Consider the following 20,235-nt stretch of genomic DNA (forward strand, 5'->3'; position numbering starts at 1 on the left):
ACTAGATAGCATTTATTACTAGATTCATTACTAGATGTATTACTAGATAGCATTTATTACTATATTCATTACTAGATGTATTACTAGATAGCATTTATTACTAGATTCATTACTAGATGTATTACTATACAGCATTTATTACTAGATTCATTACTAGATGTATTACTAGATAGCATTTATTACTAGATTCATTACTAGATGTATTACTAGATAGCATTTATTACTAGATTCATTACTAGATGTATTACTATACAGCATTTATTACTAGATTCATTACTAGATGTATTACTATACAGCATTTATTACTAGATTCATTACTAGATGTATTACTATATAGCATTTATTACTAGATTCATTACTAGATGTATTACTATATAGCATGTATGTGTCTAGCGGTCATTGTTTTTTATCTTGTTTTCTTTATTAATAATTTCTTTACAACACATTCAACATATCATCCTAACCAAACAACACAAAACACTATGGTAAACACATACAACATATCACCCTAACCAAACAACACAAAACACTATGGTAAACACATACAACATATCACCCTAACCAAGTAACACACAGAACACTATTGTAAACACATACAACATATCACCCTAACCAAGTAACACACAGAACACTATTGTAAACACATACAACATATCACACTAACCAAATAACACAAAACACTATTGTAAACACATACAACATATCACACTAACCAAACAACACAAAACACTATTGTAAACACATACAACATATCACCCTAACCAAACAACAGCACAAAATACACCACATGTAAACACATCATTTTTTAAATATATATTTTTTTTAGAGATATATTTTTCTTTAGTACTTTCTAACCCTACCACCCCTCCCTTAATTGGAGAAAACTAGTGAACAACAACGTTTAAGCGTCTACTTCCAGCTTCTACATACTATAGACATTTTACTTTCCTTTTCTTTGCATATCACAATTTCATTCCAACAAAATAAGGTACTACACATGTTGCATATATGGGAGGGCTGCAACTAAAATAAAAAAAACAAGAAAAAAATAGGTAAGTAATATGATGAAATGCCTAGCAGTCATTCTAAACAAGAGCCACAGTAAAGGTATGGGAATAAATGCAAAAAAATTGGGGTTAGGAGGAAAATTTAGTATGGGCAGACAGATGGCATACTGTATGTACTGTACCCTCTGTTGGTTGGCACTGATTCAGCACTGAGGTCTTAAGATGCTTCACATTCATGGGTGGAAACATGCCTGAATTTGGAAACACTCCCACATCGACTATGGATCAGTGAATCCACTGCACCAGATACAGACAACCTTTGATGCATCTTGTATAATGAAATGCAATGCCTCTGGTCAGCAACAATAACAAATACTCTAACAGCATTCCTGCAGTGCTGGAGTTGTTTGCTCCCACTGCCCCACTCCCCTCTTCCAAGGCACGGTTACAATGTGTTCAGGAAGCAAAGCATGCTGGGCGCACATAGGGCTGTGTCATCTCTGATATCTCCCATCCACAGCAGATACACTACATGGCCAAAGGAATGTGGACACCTGCTCATCGAACATCTCATTCCAAAATCAAAACTAATAGGAGTTTGTCCCCCGCTTTCAGCCTCCACTCTTCTGGGAAGGATTTCCACTGGATGTTGGAACATTGCTGCAGGGACTTGCTTCCATTCAGCCACAAGAGCATTAGTGAGGTTGGGCACTGATGTTGGCTGATTAGGCCTGGCTCGCAGTCAGTGTTTCCGATTCATCCCAAAGGTGTTTGATGGGGATGAGGTCAGGGCTCTGTACAGGCCAGTCAAGTTCTTCCACACCGATCTCAACAAACCATTAAGTAAACAAACCATAAAGTAAACAAACCATTAAGTAAACAAACCATTAAGTAAACAAACCATTAAGTAAACAAACCATTAAGTAAACAAACCATTAAGTAAACAAACCATCAAGTAAACAAACCATCAAGTAAACAAACCATTAAGTAAACAAACCATTAAGTAAACAAACTATAAAGTAAACAAACTATAAAGTAAACAAACTATAAAGTAAACAAACCATTAAGTAAACAAACCATTAAGTAAACAAACCATTAAGTAAACAAACCATTAAGTAAACAAACCATTAAGTAAACAAACCATAAAGTAAACAAACCATTAAGTAAACAAACCATTAAGTAAACAAACCATTAAGTAAACAAACCATCAAGTAAACAAACCATTAAGTAAACAAACCATTAAGTAAACAAACCATCAAGTAAACAAACAATTAAGTAAACAAACCATTAAGTAAACAAACCATTAAGTAAACAAACCATTAAGTAAACAAACCATTAAGTAAACAAACCATTAAGTAAACAAACCATTAAGTAAACAAACCATTAAGTAAACAGTAATATATTGTTATAATGTGTTCCAGTGGTGAACCCTGGTGCTACCTGCTTTGTTTCTCGTGCGGAGCTCCTGAGCTGAGGACGGCGAGGTGGGAAGAAATTGGAAGTTACGTCCCGTGAGGACGCCACCTCTCCGCGGGTCAGGGTGAGACACCTCTCAGGAGACAGCACAGGAAACGCCACAGACGATACCTCCTCAGCCCTTGAGGATGACAGGAGTACCAACTGTTAACTAGAGACTGCAACAAACGACAGAAGATACAGATTCAGCACTGTCACTGTCATATGATGTTTCTGAAGACATGAAATTATCAAAGAGAGAAAGATGAAGACGACTACACATAGACAGACATTATGAATGGTGTATGGACTGACTCAATTAATCAGACATTATGAATGGTAGGGGCTGACTCAATGAATCAGGCATTGTGAAAGGTAGGGGCTTACTCAATTAATCAGACACTATGAATTGTATGGACTGACTCAATTAATCAGACATTATGAATGATATGGGCTGACTCAATTAATCAGACATGAATTGTAGGGGCTGACTCAATTAATATTTCATGAATTGTAGGGGCTGACTCAATTAATCAGAAATTATGAATGACATGTGCTTACACAATTAATCAGACATGAATTGTAGGGGCTGACTCAATCCGACAGTATGAATGATATGGAATGACTCAATTAATCAGACATGAATTGTAGGGGCTGACTCAATTAATCCGACATTATGAATGATATGGAATGACTCAATTAATCAGACATTATGAATTGTAGGGGCTGACTCAATGAATCAGACATTATGAATGATATGGACTGACTCAATTGATCAGACATTATGAATGATAGGGACTGACTCAATTATTCAGACATTATGAATGATATGGACTGACTCAATGAATCAGACATTATGAATTATATGGACTGACTCAATTGATCAGACATTATGAATGATATGGACTGACTCAATTGATCAGACATTATGAATGATATGGACTGACTCAATGAATCAGACATTATGAATGATATGGACTGACTCAATGAATCAGACATTATGAATGATATGGACTGACTCAATGAATCAGACATTATGAATGATATGGACTGACTCAATGAATCAGACATTATGAATGATATGGACTGACTCAATGAATCAGACATTATGAATTATATGGACTGACTCAATTGATCAGACATTATGAATGATATGGACTGACTCAATGAATCAGACATTATGAATTATATGGACTGACTCAATTATTCAGACATTATGAATGGTATGGACTGACTCAATGAATCAGACATTATGAATGATATGGACTGACTCAATGAATCAGACATTATGAATTATATGGACTGACTCAATTATTCAGACATTATGAATGATATGGACTGACTCAATGAATCAGACATTATGAATTATATGGACTGACTCAATGAATCAGACATTATGAATGGTATGGACTGACTCAATGAATCAGACATTATGAATGGGAAATGAAATACTGACGTAAACACCTTAATCGGCGTTCCAGCGGTGTATTTGATCTGCACATGTGCCAGCACCGGTAGCGTGAGCCTCCCTGTTTAGCTTGAGCGGAGTGAGTTCAAACCAACTGAATGTATGCATCTTTGAAGTAGTTTTCACTTACAAACTTTATACTTTCTATGTCCGAACTCAGAATGAAATATACTTCCCAAAAATTACACGGTCGTTGTGGTAGAATGTATATTTGGATTGGTGATTTTCTGCATTTATCAGGTTTCCGGTAGCCTGCTTTCAGATGTGTTCATGTAAATAGGATTTTATTAATCTGACTCTCCACAATAATCCCACTATTGTGTGCGTGTAACTGTAATCAGTGAAACACATTTACAGGCTTGGCAGTAAAGCATTTGGGACATTAAATCCGTTTGAAGTGAATCAACCCATTAAAACAGAGTGGAGACTCCTAACTTCCACAGGATCTGTGCAAAGCCGCCTCCTGGAGAGGGAGAGGGGGGTGTGTGACACGATTCAGGGGGAGAGGAGCTGCCTTCCTGTGGGATTCTGTCTCCCAAGAACAGAGCCTCACTAAGTAGTGTGGAAGTCCAGTATGCTCCTTGGACCACGGTACTGATGCTGGGGCTGGTTTTCAGCAAAGGTCATATTGGGCTGAGGGGAGGTGGGGGCTTCCGTTTCTGGGCTAGGGAGAGGTGGGGATTCTGGTTCTGGAGAGAGGTAGGGCTTTTGGTTCTGGGCTGGGGAGAGTTGGAGCTTTTGGTTCTGGGAAAGGGTGGGGCTTCTGGTTCTCGGGAGAGGTGGGGGTTTTGGTTCTGGACTGGGGAGAGGTGGGGTTTCTGGATCTGAACTGGGGAGACTTGGCGGTTCTGGGCTGGCGAGAGGTGGGGGTTCTGCTACTCTGGGGGAGGAGGGGCTCTGGTTCTAGGGGGAAGTGGGGGTTCTGCTACTCTTGGGAGGGGGTTGTCGTTGGGGTGAGAGAGGTCTATGGATGCTGGAGTGAGTGGGGGCAAGGGTGTTGGGTTACGTGTTGTTTTCGGGGCGAGGGAGGGCGTTGGTGGGTGTTGCCTCTGAGATGAGTGAGGGTGGAGTGATACCAGTGTTCGTTGTGGTGAGAGGGGTCGAAGGGGCAGCATGTGTGACATGATGGCATGAACTGCCCTCTGCTGGTGTTCCTTTAGGCTTCCTCCAGCGTCTCTGCCTCCTTCTCCAGCTCTCTGATTCTGGCCTTGGCCCCGTCTACCAGGTCAGCGTCAGATTCTGGAGAGCTGATGCTCCCCCAGTCGGGCCTGCGCCCTCGAGAGGCCATCACACCTTCTTTACACCTTCTAGCCCTCAGCACACCTCTGTCCACATAGATATCAGGAGGCAGTAGTTTATCAAGGCTGATCTCCAGCACTGAGAGGACCACCAAGGAAGGGTTACGCAGTGCATCATTCTCCAGCGTTGCGCACTGCAATCACACACATCACATCACACACAGATACAGATCACACACAGATCACACAAAACACCGCATCATACAGAACCAAGAGGTTGAAGAACAAGGAAAAAGAAAGCATAGAAAGAAGAGAAAATGAGGACCAAAACGATCAACCGCCAGAAGGACTTAGAGAAGATGAGGACCAAGACACGATCAAACACCAGAAGGACTTAGAGAAGATGAGGACCAAGACACGATCAAACACCAGAAGGACTTAGAGAAGATGAGAACCAAGACATGATCAACCTCCAGAAGGACTTAGAGAAGATGAGAACCAAGACATGATCAACCGCCAGAAGGATTTAGAGAAGATGAGGACCAAGACACGATCAACCAGCAGAAGGACATAGAGAAGATCTTGGCCACTTGCGCGCGCGCGCACACACACACACACACACACACACACACACACACACACACACACACACACACACACACACACACACACACACACACCTCCACCACGGCCAACAAGGGGTTACAGAGAAAAATATCCTTGAACAAGTGCAAGATGACCTGTAGGCTCCCAAATGGACTGCAACCCAGATATAAGGTCTTATGGAGTTACCGTAACCACGACTAAATAAACGGTAGAGCAGATGTGTGTTAAAGAAAAGTCATCTCGCTACACTCCACATTGTTTCCCACATTATCAGAGAAGCAGTGTCACTGACCTAACTCTGAAGCTGGGCCTTCAGCACCTGTCTGTGTCTGTCAGACTCCTCTTTCGACAGCATCCTGGCACTCTCCAGCCTCCTCAGCTCTGTCTGCAGCGCCAGCTGCTCTGCCGACAGCCTGCCTAGATCTACAGGGAGACAATCGGATATGAGTCACAACATCTAAGCTAACAGTTTACATACTAGAGGACTACGGCACTCATTGTACAGCATATCCAGTTACCAATCTTTATTTTTTCAACTACGGACAAGAAATAATGGATTTAGGTTGGATATTTTAGTTAAAGGTATTGTGACAATTTTTGTGCCAAACATTTTAATGTCAGTTGAAGTTAAACGATTCATTGTTTGTGATACAATCCAGTTAATCTCCTCAACTAGCTAGAGGACATTGGTTTGACTGAGATGGTGCTGGGAGGTGGTTTAGCACATGGTACTAGCCTAGCACATGGTACTAGCCTAGCACATGGTACTAGCCTAGCCTAGCACATGGTACTAGCCTAACTCTGAGGGTGGTTAATGAAGTCTAGTGTTTATTTATTTTATTTTTTATTTATTTAACCAAGTTGAGAACAAGTTCTCATTTACAATTGCGACCTGGCCAAGATAAAGCAAAGCAGTTCGACACATACAACGACACATGGAGTAAAACAAACGTACAGTCAATAACAGTATAAACAGGTCTATATATATGATGTGAGCAAATGAGGTGAGATAAGGGAGGTAAAGGCAAAAAAAGGCCATGGTGGCAAAATAAATACAATATAGCAAGCATATACCACTGGAATGGTAGATTTGCAGTGGAAGAATGTGCAAAGTATAAATAAAAATAATGGGGTGCAAAGGAGCAAAATAAATACAATAAATACAGTAGGGAAAGAGGTAGTTGTTTGGGCTAAATTATAGGTGGGGTATGTACAGGTGCAGTAATCTGTGAGCTGCTCTGACTAGCTTAAAGCTAGTGAGGGAGATAAGTGTTTCCAATTTCAAAGATTTTTGTAGTTCGTTCCACTCATTGGCAGCAGAGAACTGGAAGGAGAGGCGGCCAAAGAAAGAATTGGTTTTGGGGGTGACCAGAGAGATATACCTGCTGGAGTGCGTGCTACAGGTGGGTGATGCTATGGTGACCAGCGAGCTGAGATAAGGGGGGACTTTACCTAGCAGGGACATGGAGCCAGTGGGTTTGGCAACGAGTATGATGCGAGGGCCAGCCAACGAGAGCGTACAGGTCACAATGGTGGGTAGTATATGGGGCTTTGGTGACAAAACGGATTGCACTGTGATAGACTGCATCCAATTTGTTGAGTAGGGTATTGGAGGCTATTTTGTAAATGACATCGCTGAAGTCGAGGATTGGTAGGATGGTCAGTTTTACAAGGGTATGTTTGGCAGCATGAGCGAAGGATGCTTTAGGAAGCCAATAGGAAGCCAATTCTAGATTTAACTTTGGATTGTAGATGTTTGATGTGGGTATGGAAGGAGAGTTTACAGTCTAACCAGACACCTGGGTATTTGTAGTTGTCCACATATTCTAAGTCAGAGCCGTCCAGAGATGTGGTGTTGGACAGGCGGGCAGGTGCAGGCAGCGATCGGTTGAAGATCATGCATTTAGTTTTACTTGTATTTAAGAGCAATTGGAGGCCACAGAAGGAGTGATGTATGGCGTTGAAGCTTGCCTGGAGGGTTGTTAACACAGTGTCCAAAGAAGGGCCAGAAGTATACAGAATGGTGTTGTCTGCGTGGAGGTGGATCAGAGACTCACCAGCAGCAAGAGTGACAGTTTGTAAGGACAAGAGAGAGAGAGAGAGAGAGAGAGAGAGAGAGAGGGGGGGGGGGGGAGAGAGAGAGAGAGAGAGTAAATTAGCAAGTGACTCAAGGATATCCCGTCCTCCTCTCCTCTGACAGGAAGATCATTGTGTCCCTCAGAGAGGGGTGAAGCATTGGCAGTCCGCCTCCTCCCTCCACCCTAACATCCCCCTGCTTTCACTTCCCAGAGCCATCTGTAAAGCCACAAACACTGCAACGATTCCCTGCATTGACAGTCAGCTGGGGCACATCCAAAAACACCCAACCACAGTGCCAAGGCCAGTTGGGTGACTAGAATGAATTATTCACAGTGGCTATATAGTCATTTAAGTTTACACTGAAAAGTTTTCCCATCCCCGGAAAATATATACCCTGGTTCTCTTCTTGAGCCACTGTTCTTCGCCTGCCCGTAGGCCCTGGTGCTCCTCCTGAGCCACCGTTCCTCACCTGCCTGTAGGCCCTGGTTCTCCTCCTGAGCCACCGTTCCTCACCTGCCCGTAGGCCCTGGTTCTCCTCCTGAGCCACCGTTCCTCACCTGCCCGTAGGCCCTGGTTCTCCTCCTGAGCCACCGTTCCTCACCTGCCCGTAGGCCCTGGTTCTCCTCCTGAGCCACCGTTCCTCACCTGCCCGTAGGCCCTGGTTCTCCTCCTGAGCCACCGTTCCTCACCTGCCCGTAGGCCCTGGTTCTCCTCCTGAGCCACCGTTCCTCACCTGCCCGTAGGCCCTGGTTCTCCTCCTGAGCCACCGTTCCTCACCTGCCCGTAGGCCCTGGTTCTCCTCCTGAGCCACCGTTCCTCACCTGCCCGTAGGCCCTGGTTCTCCTCCTGAGCCACCGTTCCTCACCTGCCCGTAGGCCCTGGTTCTCCTCCTGAGCCACCGTTCCTCACCTGCCCGTAGGCCCTGGTTCTCATCCTGAGCCACATCCAGCTTCTTCAGCAGCCTGAGCTGGGCCTGCAGCTCCACTCTGTCTCTCCTCAGGATGAGGTACGTTCCAATGAGGGTTTCCTGAAGTGTTACATCAAACTTCTTAAACTTAGACTGTAACATGCAAATGAGCCACAAAACACAAACGTTTGACATAATATTGTACGGCATATAGACTGTGGATTATGTGACGAGGCAACTGCTCTATTCAAGAAGCCATGCATCTGGACTGCTTGTTGTACAGCCTCTGTGATCAGTCCTCACACATGTTATACTAATGCTAACTGACAGCTGGCTATACTCGCCAACTTTACAATCTAAAAAATAAATAGCCTACTGTGTGTTTGTAGGGTTGAAGAGGTGATAGAAGTGGTGAGAGTCAAACTTATTAACATTCAAAGTTACTAACATGCCTTTATTTTATCCTATACATTACTGAGACAGCAACAATTGGTCCAAACCAACAACAGAACCACAATAGCTCTTTATAAATTGAATCAGAAGAAATTGTCCTGATAAATTGGATCCAAAGTACACAATACATCACAACAAACAAGACCAAGAGGATATGAATATTCATATTTTTTGCCCTACACAAGAGTGCCACCTTCTGGAGGCAGAGCGGAATAGAAATAATGAAACGATGAGGCCTCCTCTGTGCTGGAAGTGGGAAGTGAAGTGATATCAAACTGAAAGAGCGAGCAACTAAATTATTTTTTAAAAGTACAGAACAGTCCAATTAGACTAAATCTGGCATAATAATACCATAATACCTTGAAACACATTCTTCGTCTTTTGATCATAAGTGTCCTTTATGGTATTACTATGGCAGATTTAGCCTAATTGGACTGTTCTGTACATTTTTCAAGATAATAGTTGCTTGCTCTTTCAGTTTGATATCACTTCACCTGTATTTTTCAGGTCCTGTGGTCAACACACAGTCTGCGAGTAAGCCGCTAAACCAACCCTGATAAAGGATGACTAAGGATGAAAATGACTTAGCATGAGGGTGGTAACATGACTTATTTTTCCTTTCCAAAAGCCTCTATCGTTAACCTCTGTTCTGCTTCTCTATATCACACGGTTTATATTTCTTTCAACACAGCTCGTCTCCGCAAAGACACATCCTTTTCCTCAATCTGAGTAACGGTGTTACTGCTCCAAAGCAACAGGGCTCCTGATCTTTTCACACATTCAGGGTAGAACACAGACAGGGAAGAACACAGACAGGGTAGAACATATGCAGGTTAGAACACAGACAGGGCAGAATACAGACAGGGTAGTACACTGACAGGGCAGAACACAGACAGGGTAGAACACAGACAGGGTAGAACACAGACAGGGCAGAACACATTTAGGGTAGAACACAGACAGGGTAGAACACAGACAGGGCAGAACACAGACAGGGTAGAACACATTCGGGGTAGAACACATTCGGGGTAGAACACAGACAGGGTAGAACACAGACAGGGTAGAACACAGACAGGGTAGAACACATTCAGGGTAGAACACAGACAGGGTAGAACACAGACAGGGCAGAACACATTCAGGGTAGAACACAGACAGGGTAGAACACAGACAGGGTAGAACACAGACAGGGCAGAACATATTCAGGTCAGAACACAGTCAGGGCAGAACACAGACAGGGTAGAACACAATCAGGGTAGAACACATTCAGGGTAGAAAATATTCAGGTTAGAACACCGACAGGGCAGAACACAGACAGGGTAGAACACATTCAGGGTAGAACACAGACAGGGTATACTTAGATGCAGAGTTTTGCAGGTGATCTGCCACCAGACTGGTGGTTATCAGGACAGAGTCAGACTTCATAGGGACTGGCCTGCCCAAGGCAGTAGTACAACTTTAACTAATGCAATCTAACAGGCAAAATGCTCATGTAAATTCTTACTTTAAGTGTGTCAAGCACGCCTCGATTCTTAAAGGTTTGGTAAAGCCTGTTCCTCAGCTCATCTGGGGATAAAGCCTCCAGGGGAAGAGAGGGTCAATCAACAAATACTAGCTTGCAGGTTTTTCTTGTTGAAGGCAAAAACCTAATACTCTGTAAAGAGACTAACATTTATATCGTGTTTACAGCACTGATATATAGGGATTTGGGTTGAAATGACCTGCTTAGTAACCAATGGTCTGCTTTCCAGAAAAACGGTTAGCAGGTGGGGAGGACTAAGTGTGATGGCGAGGAAGCGTAAGAATGGCACTGTTAATATCAGAGATTCGTCTCCTGAGTATACACATTCATTCGAGGCGTACATACCTACGTCTCCTGATTACAAACCAAGTAATCTCCAAGCTCTTCAAGCTCTCTTGAGAACCCTGATGATCTCTAAATGGCATCAGTCGACAGAAGTGAGCGCTCTGAAGTTGAGCCAGTCCAGTGTGTAGTGGGCCTGCCTATCACGACAGGTGTGGTAGAGTCTTCCACCGTTTGACCTGAGAGTCTTACCAGAGATGATTTTGGACCGGTAGGGGAGGGTATTTTAGAAATCTGTAGGGCTCTTTTTTTTCTCAGAAGTACTGAGTTAGGTAGGAGGATTTAGAATTGTGGAACTAATGTTGTAAACCATGATTGACCAAACACTCCAGCACAGTAGGTGGCAGCATGCATTTTAAACATTTGTTTGCAATACGCCATTATATCGAAAAAGAAGAAGTCCTCTCCAAGTGCCAACAGTTTGAATTTAACGAACTGGCAATGTTATTGTTTAGTTCCAGTCGCACATTTATGACCTTCATATTCTGTCTTTGAAATTAGAGCTAAATACAGATAAATTAATCAACTAATATATACTATTAAATATAAATACACAAAGATAAAAACTAGTTTCAAATGTTGAAAATGTTTCACTTGTTGCAAATGTATTTCGGTGGTCGATTGCACCTTTTCATGTCGTCATCAAAAAGTGACGATATTCCCCGGAAATAAGGAGAGTTTCATAATTTTTTTGCAGGTAAACAAACGTTTGTTTTATAAAATGTACATTTGTGTACATTTTGGATCTAAACATCTATCTGTAAATTAAGACTTTTTCAGTTTGCTTCAATATGTTTATCTTTGTGATAATAATGCATTTGCAAGCGTGCTGGCTATATGACGTTAGTTACGTAACGTAGTTAGCTATATAGCGTTAGCTAGCTAACACATTTACATCACAAGTTACAGAAATAGCCAATGTATATTCCTGTTCACACAGAACTGCGTTGATTGCTGGAAAGAAACATGTCTGGCAGTTTCTATTACGTCATGGTTGGTCATCATGACAACCCAGTCTTTGAAATGGAATTCTTGCCTGCTGGTAAAGCTGAGTCAAAGGTATATATCTTTACGGTATTCTCAACATAATATATACTCGGCAAAAAAAGAAACGTCTTCTCATTGTCAACTGTTACCCCACTCTTCCACCAAGGCACCCTCACCCTCCAATCCAACAGGTCCCAGACGTGCTCACTGGGATTGAGATCCGGGCTCTTCGCTGGCCATGGCAGATCACGGACATTTCTGTCTTGCATTAAATCACACACAGAACGAGCAGTATGGCTGGTGGCATTATCATGCTGAAGGGTCATGTCAGGAAGAGCCTGCAGGAAAGGTACCACATAAGGGAGGACGATGTCTTCCCTGTAACGCACAGAGTTAAGATTGCCTGCAATGACAACAAGCTCCGTCCGATGATGCTGTGACACACTGCCCTAGACCATGACGGACCCTTCACCTCCAAATCGATCCCGCTCCAGAGTACAGGCCTCGGTGTAACGCTCATTCCTTCGACGATAAACGTGAATCCGACCATCACCACTGGTGAGACAAAACCGCGACTCGTCAGTGAAGAGCACTTTTTGCCAATCCTGCCTGGTCCAGCGACGGTGGGTTTGTGCCCATAGGTGACATTGCCGGTGATGTCTGGTGAAGACCTGCCTTTACAACAGGCCTACAAGCCACCAGTCCAGCCTCTCTCAGCCTATTTCAGACAGTCTGAGCACTGATGGAGGGATTATGCATTCCTGGTGTAACTCTGGCAGTTGTTGTTGCCAACCTGTACGTGTCCCGCAGGTGTGATGTTCGGATGTACCGATCCTGTGCAGGTGTTGTTACACATGGTCTGCAACTGCGATGTCTGTCCTGTCTCCCTGTAGCGCTGTCTTAGGCTTCTCACAGTATGGACATAGCAATGTATTTCCCTGGCCACATCTGCAGTCTTCATGTATCCTTGCAGCATGCCTAAGGCACGTTCAAGCAGATGAGCAGGGACCCTGGGTATCTTTTTGCGCTTTTCAGAGTCAGTAGAAAGGTCTCTTTAGTGTCCTAAGTTTTCATAACTTACTTTAATTGCCTACTGTTAGCTGTTAGTGTCTTAACAACCGTTCCATGTTCATTAATTGTTTATGGTTCATTGAACAAGCATGGGAAACAGTGAAGTAATTTGGATTTTTATGAATTGTCTTTTAAAGACAGTGTCCTGAAAAAGAGACATTTCTTTTTTTTCTGAGTTTAGATAGGTCTATGCTCCTGACAACTATCTAAATTGGTAGCTAGCTTCATCACTACCTATGTATTGAGATCTCTATCTACATCTAGTCAAAAGAAGAGGTTACTGTGATGCTCACTCAATTTCATAGCTTAAAGCAGATCCAGAAGTTTTTTTGGTGGGGGGTCACTGTGTGTTGATCATTTGAAGTAATGTTTGAGAGCAAGTAGAAATATTTTGTGTATTCTTATGCCTTTTTCATAGGGGAATAAACACACTTGATATGTCATTGTTTTATCCATTCTGTCCATATGTCAACAGGATGACCACCGGCATCTGAACCAGTTCATTGCACATGCAGCTCTCGACTTGGTGGATGAAAACATGTGGCTGTCTAACAACATGTACCTGAAGACTGTGGACAAGTTCAACGAGTGGTTTGTCTCTGCCTTTGTCACCGCAGGACATATCCTTTTTTGACTACTACCCAAGACCTACACGGAAGTAAGTAGCAATGTCTGAGGCAGAAGAGCCCATAGGACACGATCTGGCCTTAATGGCCGTGTACTCTTATAATCTACACCCGGCACAGCCAGAAGAAAACTGGCCACCCCTCAGAGCCTGGTTCCTCTCTAGGGTTCTTCATGGGTTCCTGCCTTTCTAGGGAGTTTTTCTAGCCACCATGCTTCTACATCTGCATGACTTAATGTTTGGGGTTTTAGGCTGGGTTTCTGTAAAAGCACTTTGTGACATCAGCTGATTTAAAAAGGGCTTTATAAATACATTTGATTGATCTAACAGGAGCATATCTCCCGTTTCTGTAGCGAGACAGCTTGATGTACAAGCTCAACCCCCTGGATAGGACACTAGTCTATCAGCAGGGACATACCCCTAATCCATCTCCTTAATGCTGAGTGCCAAGCAGAGGCAACGGGTCCCATTTTTAGAGTCTTTGGCATGAATCGGCCAGGGATCCAACCTTGCCAACCTTAGCCAACCTTCCAATCTCAGAGACGAAACTTACCACGGGGCCATTGAGACCTATATAGCCCTGGAAACGTTGCAACAAAAACGTATGGAATAATGTATTCCTGAAATATGTCTACAATTCAACAAATAGTAATTGTTTCCTTGGCCAAAGGGCCCAGAGAATTATGGGTAGTGTCTGTGTTCCATTTTTTCCCCTTAACCATCTCCATCACATATGAGATTCATCATGCTTCATGATGTACGACAAGAAGACGGAATCAAAAACTTCTTTAATGATGTGTATGATTTATACATTAAGGTGAGTTGCCCTTTTTGTGCAGGTCATATACACCTAACTTAAATTAACATTCTGATGATTGATCATTGTTCAGTAATCTGTGCTCTTTTCCAGTTTGCAATGAATCCTTTTTATGAAACCAATGCTCCAATCCGGTCGACGGCATTTGACAGAAAAGTGCAGTTCCTTGGAAAGAAGCACCTCTTGAGCTAATGAACCAACCTGAGTTCTGCACCTTTTTTCATTTTCTTCATTGTGTTTGTCATATACACATCATTGGTCTACGATCACCTGTTGGTCGTGTTTTGATAAATTCACTATTACTTTCTTTATTCTTACCAACCACAGTATAAAAGATAGCATTGGGAAGTGTTTTATAATGAATTAATGGCATGTGTGAGTGTCACCAACATTTTGTTGCCTAGTTTGATAGTGACATGGTCTCTGAGGTCTAGTTTGATAACAGTGACATGATCTCCGAGGTCTAGTTTGATAATAGTGACATGGTCTCTGAGGTCTAGTTTGATAAGTGACATGGTCTCTGAGGTCTAGTTGATAATAGTGACATGGTCTCTGAGGTCTAGTTTGATAATAGTGACATGATCTCCGAGGTCTAGTTTGATAATAGTGACATGGTCTCTGAGGTCTAGTTGATAATAGTGACATGGTCTCTGAGGTCTAGTTGATAATAGTGACATGGTCTCTGAGGTCTAGTTTGATAACAGTGACATGATCTCTGAGGTCTAGTTTGATAATAGTGACATGGTCTCTGAGGTCTAGTTGATAACAGTGACATGGTCTCTGAGGTCTAGTTGATAACAGTGACATGGTATCTGAGGTCTAGTTTGATAACAGTGACATGGTCTCTGAGGTCTAGTTTGATAATAGTGACATGGTCTCTGAGGTCTAGTTTGATAATAGTGACATGGTCTCTGAGGTCTAGTTTGATAGTGACATGGTCTCTGAGGTCTAGTTTGATAACAGTGACATGGTCTCTGAGGTCTAGTTTGATAGTGACATGGTCTCTGAGGTCTAGTTTGATAGTGACATGGTCTCTGAGGTCTAGTTTGATAATAGTGACATGGTCTCTGAGGTCTAGTTTGATAATAGTGACATGGTCTCTGAGGTCTAGTTTGATAACAGTGAAATGGTCTCTGAGGTCTAGTTTGATAACAGTGACATGGTCTGTATGAGCTAGACCTTGAATGAGCTTGGTTAAAACATGTATATTTAATTTCTGATGTTTGTGAAATGTTCTGTGTCTTACTGTTCAGATTCTCTCATCAAAACACTTTCCAAATAATTCACTAGCGTGCATGTGTGTGCCTTTGCCATACAAAGTAATGGCAGAACATTTCACTAATCATTAAGCAAGTACAAAGACAAACACTCACATTCTGCGTGTAAAATAGAGCCTGTATATATGCAGTAATATTCACCACACCAGAAAACATTTCCCAAATGACTTACTGCTGAAGTCTAACTCTTAACTGATATCTTTTTCACATTTTAACAAAGTGTTTTTCCCCCCTGTAACAGTGGAGACTACAAACAAACGTCTTTAGGAAAGATCATTCATTCAAGGACTGTTTTTATTCAAATAGCATTGGACAACACTGCTGTAGCAAAATGATAAAAAATGAGCAAAGAAAACTGTTCTCAACACTCTATTTTGTGAGGATGTACAATACTGTAAAATCAATAAGCAATGATTGTTGAAATCAAATGTTACTATTAAAACTATACTCGTGCGTAAGAAAATGAAATTGATCTCCATAAATGTAAAGAACATACATGTTAGATTAATTAAGATGCCCATAGAAACAAAAACATGGACAGGTACATACATTAAACATGGTTTAGCATATCCACCACCATGACCAAGTTCATAATGTATCACTCATCTGTTAATTACAATTAGCCAAGATATCAGAACACTGAGATTCTGGAATGGTAAGAACAAGGTTATGTACTACCTTATAATTGGTAGAGAGCAGAATGTCATGCAGCATAAGAACTCTGCTTTATTCTTTTCATATTTAGAATTTCAGCTCGTCCTGTGCAAGTGTTGAACATTGTGTTCATTGTATAATGATAACTCATTCATTACGGTACGTTGTGCAGATATCGCAAGGCCAGCAAATTCAGCTACCAGCACCAATAATATTATAGTGTAAGAAATCATAAACCTTCATTTCTGCTTAGATTTCCCACTCTCTGTACTATAAAGTAGTGATGCTAGATTAGTGCTTTAACTTTTTCAAACATTTAAACATTTGTTGTAATAAATATTAATATATTATGTTTGGATATATATTTTTTTACCTAATCCCATTTAACTCAATTGATGATTAAAAGTGACTTGTTTCTACTGTATCACATTTGGGTGGGATTATATTTACATACGGTCTGCAATATGTTTTGAATGGAATCAATTATGATACTTTCACTGGTAAGGCCGCTCATCTCAACCTTGGTTTCAGTCACAGTGTAAAAAAACCTTTCTACAAAAAAAGGAACTTCTTTCTGGCTATGTAATATGAACAGGAAGCGATGCTTTGTGAATGTATTTCTGGCAACCACATTGATGGCATAATATAATGTAATATTTTAAGATAATATATATATAATTCAAAGATTGCACAGTTTTAAATTATAATGTATTTCTTGGTGGAATCTGACAAAAATACTCTTCTTCAAGTACCCGCTTTACATTCAATGAGTCCCAAGACCAACAAACCCATTGGATTATCATCCACGGACACTAGCCAGTGCTTGCTTACTGTACTTGTGAGCATGAGTGTTAATAAATACGCCTGTGTGTCCTCCTAGCTCCAGTTCTTTATAGGTTGTAGCCCCAGTGCTTGACTTGGGCAGGAGTACCGGCACCTCAAAATGTTCTACTGCTTGGGCTCCTGTTCCTCTTATAGAATATTAGTTCAAAAGTATTGTGGAGCTCCTGCACCTAAATAGAAACAGTACCGGCACCCAAAATGAATACTGGCACCTCTTTCAGTCCAAGTCAAGCACTGGGTAAGCCCTACACGTTGTCAACAGCAGGAAGTGCTGGAACGGGGCTTTCTGTGGAGGTTGACTGTGTCCGTGGGGATGAGGTGGTCTGCCCTCTCCTCCATGGCCAGCACTCTCCGCACTGCCTCCTCAAAGGCTATGGTTACGTTGGTGGAATCCTTGGCACTGGTCTCATAGTAAGGGTGATTGCCATTATCCCGACACCACTGTTGGGCATCTTCAGCAGAAACCTGCCGTTCCGACACATCCACCTTGTTCCCCAGCACCACGAAGGGGAACTTCTCAGGCTCCTTGACATCGGCGTAGTAGATGAACTCCTTCTTCCAGTTGGCCAGGTTGTGGAAGCTCTGGTTGTCATCCACGCTGAATGTGAGCAGACAGCAGTCAGACCCGCGGTAGAAGGGAGTCCTGAGGCTGCGGAAACGCTCCTGTCCGGCCGTGTCCCAGATCTGCATGGTGACCAGACGGCCGTCCACCTCCAGGTCCTTGTTGAGGAACTCCACTCCGATGGTGTGGAAGAGGTGCGTGTCAAACTTGTTGGTGACGTAGCGGTTCATGAGGGAGCTCTTCCCCACTCCTCCGTCTCCCAGCAGGATGATTTTCAGCAGGGATGACTTGTTGGCCATGGCTCTTAACAAAACGTGGTCTCTTCCTCTGGAAAATAGGACCTAGGGGACAGGATGTAATGTGCAACTGACGACTGTTGCACAATAACCTTCAGGTTTTTCAAATCTGTTTTGTTTCACCTATTTAAAAAAAAAAAGAAGAAGGTATTTTTAGGAGCCAGATTTACCTTTACTACTCAGTGTAGATATTCTGAAACCTAAGAAAAACACTTGAATGTTAGCACTTTATCTTACAGTGGCATTCACAGCAAATCAACCTACCACACAAACAGGAAGAAGGGGACTTACCCGTGAATTATTGAAGCCTTCAGTTGGCCAGGATCATGTGCTATAGACATTAGCTGCTTGGTCACATGTGTCTATGTTTCGTGTCGGTCATTATCTTAACCGTGGTCAACATTCAACCAGCTGGAACGAAATAGCAAACAAATGTGTTGACTGAACCTGCAAACATACTATATACAGTACAGTGACTACAACAGCTGTCTGTAACCAGACTTTTACAAAACATAGCTGCCGATACATAAACTGTCACGTCATAGCTAGCTAACAAGTTATATTTCTCAAGCAATGTTATCTAGAATATGATACGAACAAATGCCTATTACCCGAGGAATAATGTTTGAAACTTAGCGTGGATAGCTAGCTATAAGAAATAAGGCAAGCATACGCCCGCACAACAGTGTGAAGTTGGATGACAGTCGATATTTAGCTACCTAGCTGATTTAGCTAGCGTTGTTACTACCAAACGTTGATGCCACATTTTCTTCTCCTAATGACTAGCTATCAACTTGCTGAAAACGATTAAGCCCGCTAGCTAAACCATAAGACACTGATAATGGGACTTAATTGTTAATTTACCGTTGCCAAGTTTTGAAGAACACATACAACGACTGTGATAGTTTATAGCTTCTTCTTTGTTGTTGTTGTAGCTGTCCCCCTAGGATGGTCTTCAATAGCAGTTAGCTAGCCTAGCAGCTTCTGGCTCGAACAACATCTGATAACATTAGCCTCTGTTTCCACTCATGTGACCTAAGAAGTCTCGAAATGTTCTCGAGTCACATCACTCAGTTTGAATTGCAGATTATTTATGATATAATGAATTATAAACAAATACAGCTACACTGTTGACTAAGTTTTAACCAGTAAATAGCTATCTCCAGTATTCAATCGAACCTCCAATAGAGACCACGTCTTATTCTTACAGAAACAGCCACCAGAGGACGACAAAACACCCGGTAGATAGTACCAAACCAGAAACCACACGGTAGATAGTACCAAACCAGAGACCACATCAAATGTATTTATAATGCCCTTTTTACATCAGCTGATGTCACAAAGTGCTGTACAGAAACCCAGCCTAAAACCCCAAATAGCAAGCAATGCAGATGTAGAAGCACGGTGGCTAGGAAAAACTCCCTAGAAAGGCTGGAACCTAGAAAGAAACCTAAAGGGGAACCTGTCTCTGGGTGGTGGCCACTCCTCTTCTGGCTAGCCCGGGTGGAGATTATAACAGAACATTGCCAAAATGTTCAAACGTTCATAGATGACCAGCAGGGTCAGATAATAATAATCGCAGTGGTTATAGAGGGTGTAACAGGTCAGCACCTCAGGAGTAAATGTCAGTTGGCTTTTCATAGCCGATCATTCAGAGTTAGAGACAGCAGGTGCAATAGAGAGTCCATAACAGTAGGTCCGGGACAAGGTAGCACATCCAGTGAACAGGTCAGGGTTCCATAGCCGCAGGCACAAAAGTTGATACTGGAGCAGCAGCATGACCAGGTGGACTGGGGACAGCAAGGAGTCATCAGGCCATGTAGTCCTGAGGCATCCTTTTTTGAAAATCTTCCTCTGATTTTTCATCCAAAGGGTCCCAGCTATAACATGTAGTGTTGTTTTGTTAGATAAAATCCTTCTTTATATCCCAAAAGGTCAGTTTAGTTGGCGCCATCGATTTGAGTAATTAACATGAGAAAGGAATCCAAAAATCTACCCCTGAACTTTGTTAAAACAAGTCAAAATAAGTTTC

General features: G+C 42.2%; 2 protein-coding genes and 1 long non-coding RNA gene across 6 annotated transcripts; 2 read left to right on the forward strand and 1 right to left on the reverse strand.

Annotated features, from left to right (window-relative positions):
* Nucleotides 1–11,455: 11,455 nt before the first annotated feature.
* Nucleotides 11,456–14,919, forward strand: LOC110520612 (trafficking protein particle complex subunit 2). 2 transcript variants are annotated; one of them, XM_090230436.1, is made up of 5 exons: nt 11,456–11,768; nt 12,012–12,130; nt 13,605–13,747; nt 14,484–14,571; nt 14,645–14,919. In XM_090230436.1, exons 2-5 carry the CDS (start codon nt 12,038–12,040, stop codon nt 14,645–14,647), a joined length of 327 nt encoding a protein of 108 aa, XP_090086562.1. In that variant the 5' UTR covers nt 11,456–11,768; nt 12,012–12,037; the 3' UTR covers nt 14,648–14,919. The 2 variants fall into 2 exon arrangements, with proteins under 2 accessions (XP_090086562.1, XP_090086561.1); XM_090230435.1 differs by having other exon boundaries at nt 14,665–14,919.
* Nucleotides 14,920–14,979: 60 nt separating this feature from the next.
* Nucleotides 14,980–15,500, forward strand: LOC149984714 (uncharacterized). 2 transcript variants are annotated; one of them, XR_016494875.1, is made up of 3 exons: nt 14,980–15,065; nt 15,129–15,194; nt 15,389–15,500. It is a non-coding gene; the product is annotated as an uncharacterized LOC149984714 (long non-coding RNA). The 2 variants fall into 2 exon arrangements; XR_016494876.1 differs by lacking the exon at nt 15,389–15,500 and adding an exon at nt 15,259–15,345.
* Nucleotides 15,501–16,124: 624 nt separating this feature from the next.
* On the reverse strand, nt 16,125–19,409 carry LOC110520611 (ras-related protein Rab-9A). 2 transcript variants are annotated; one of them, XM_021598010.3, is made up of 4 exons: nt 19,068–19,409; nt 18,495–18,614; nt 18,374–18,403; nt 16,125–18,248 (listed from the first exon to the last, which is right to left on the reverse strand). In XM_021598010.3, the coding sequence occupies exon 4, from the start codon at nt 18,204–18,206 to the stop codon at nt 17,601–17,603; it is 606 nt and encodes a 201-aa protein (XP_021453685.3). In that variant the 5' UTR covers nt 18,207–18,248; nt 18,374–18,403; nt 18,495–18,614; nt 19,068–19,409; the 3' UTR covers nt 16,125–17,600. The 2 variants fall into 2 exon arrangements, with proteins under 2 accessions (XP_021453685.3, XP_021453684.3); XM_021598009.3 differs by lacking the exon at nt 18,374–18,403 and having other exon boundaries at nt 16,125–18,326.
* Nucleotides 19,410–20,235: the final 826 nt, after the last annotated feature.

This window comes from Oncorhynchus mykiss, chromosome 3 (genome assembly GCF_057628025.1).
Source record: "Oncorhynchus mykiss isolate SJ-2025 chromosome 3, ASM5762802v1, whole genome shotgun sequence".
Lineage (NCBI taxonomy): Eukaryota > Metazoa > Chordata > Actinopteri > Salmoniformes > Salmonidae > Oncorhynchus > Oncorhynchus mykiss.

Coding starts and splice junctions, on each gene's coding strand:
- LOC110520612 (XM_090230435.1), top strand. CDS start 12,038: ATGTCTGGCAGTTTCTATTACGTCATGGTTGGTCATCATGACAACCCA. Junction 12,131..13,604: donor CTGGTAAAGCTGAGTCAAAG/GTATATATCTTT, acceptor ATATGTCAACAG/GATGACCACCGGCATCTGAA. Junction 13,748..14,483: donor TCTGCCTTTGTCACCGCAGG/ACATATCCTTTT, acceptor ACCATCTCCATC/ACATATGAGATTCATCATGC.
- LOC110520611 (XM_021598009.3), bottom strand. CDS start 18,206: ATGGCCAACAAGTCATCCCTGCTGAAAATCATCCTGCTGGGAGACGGA.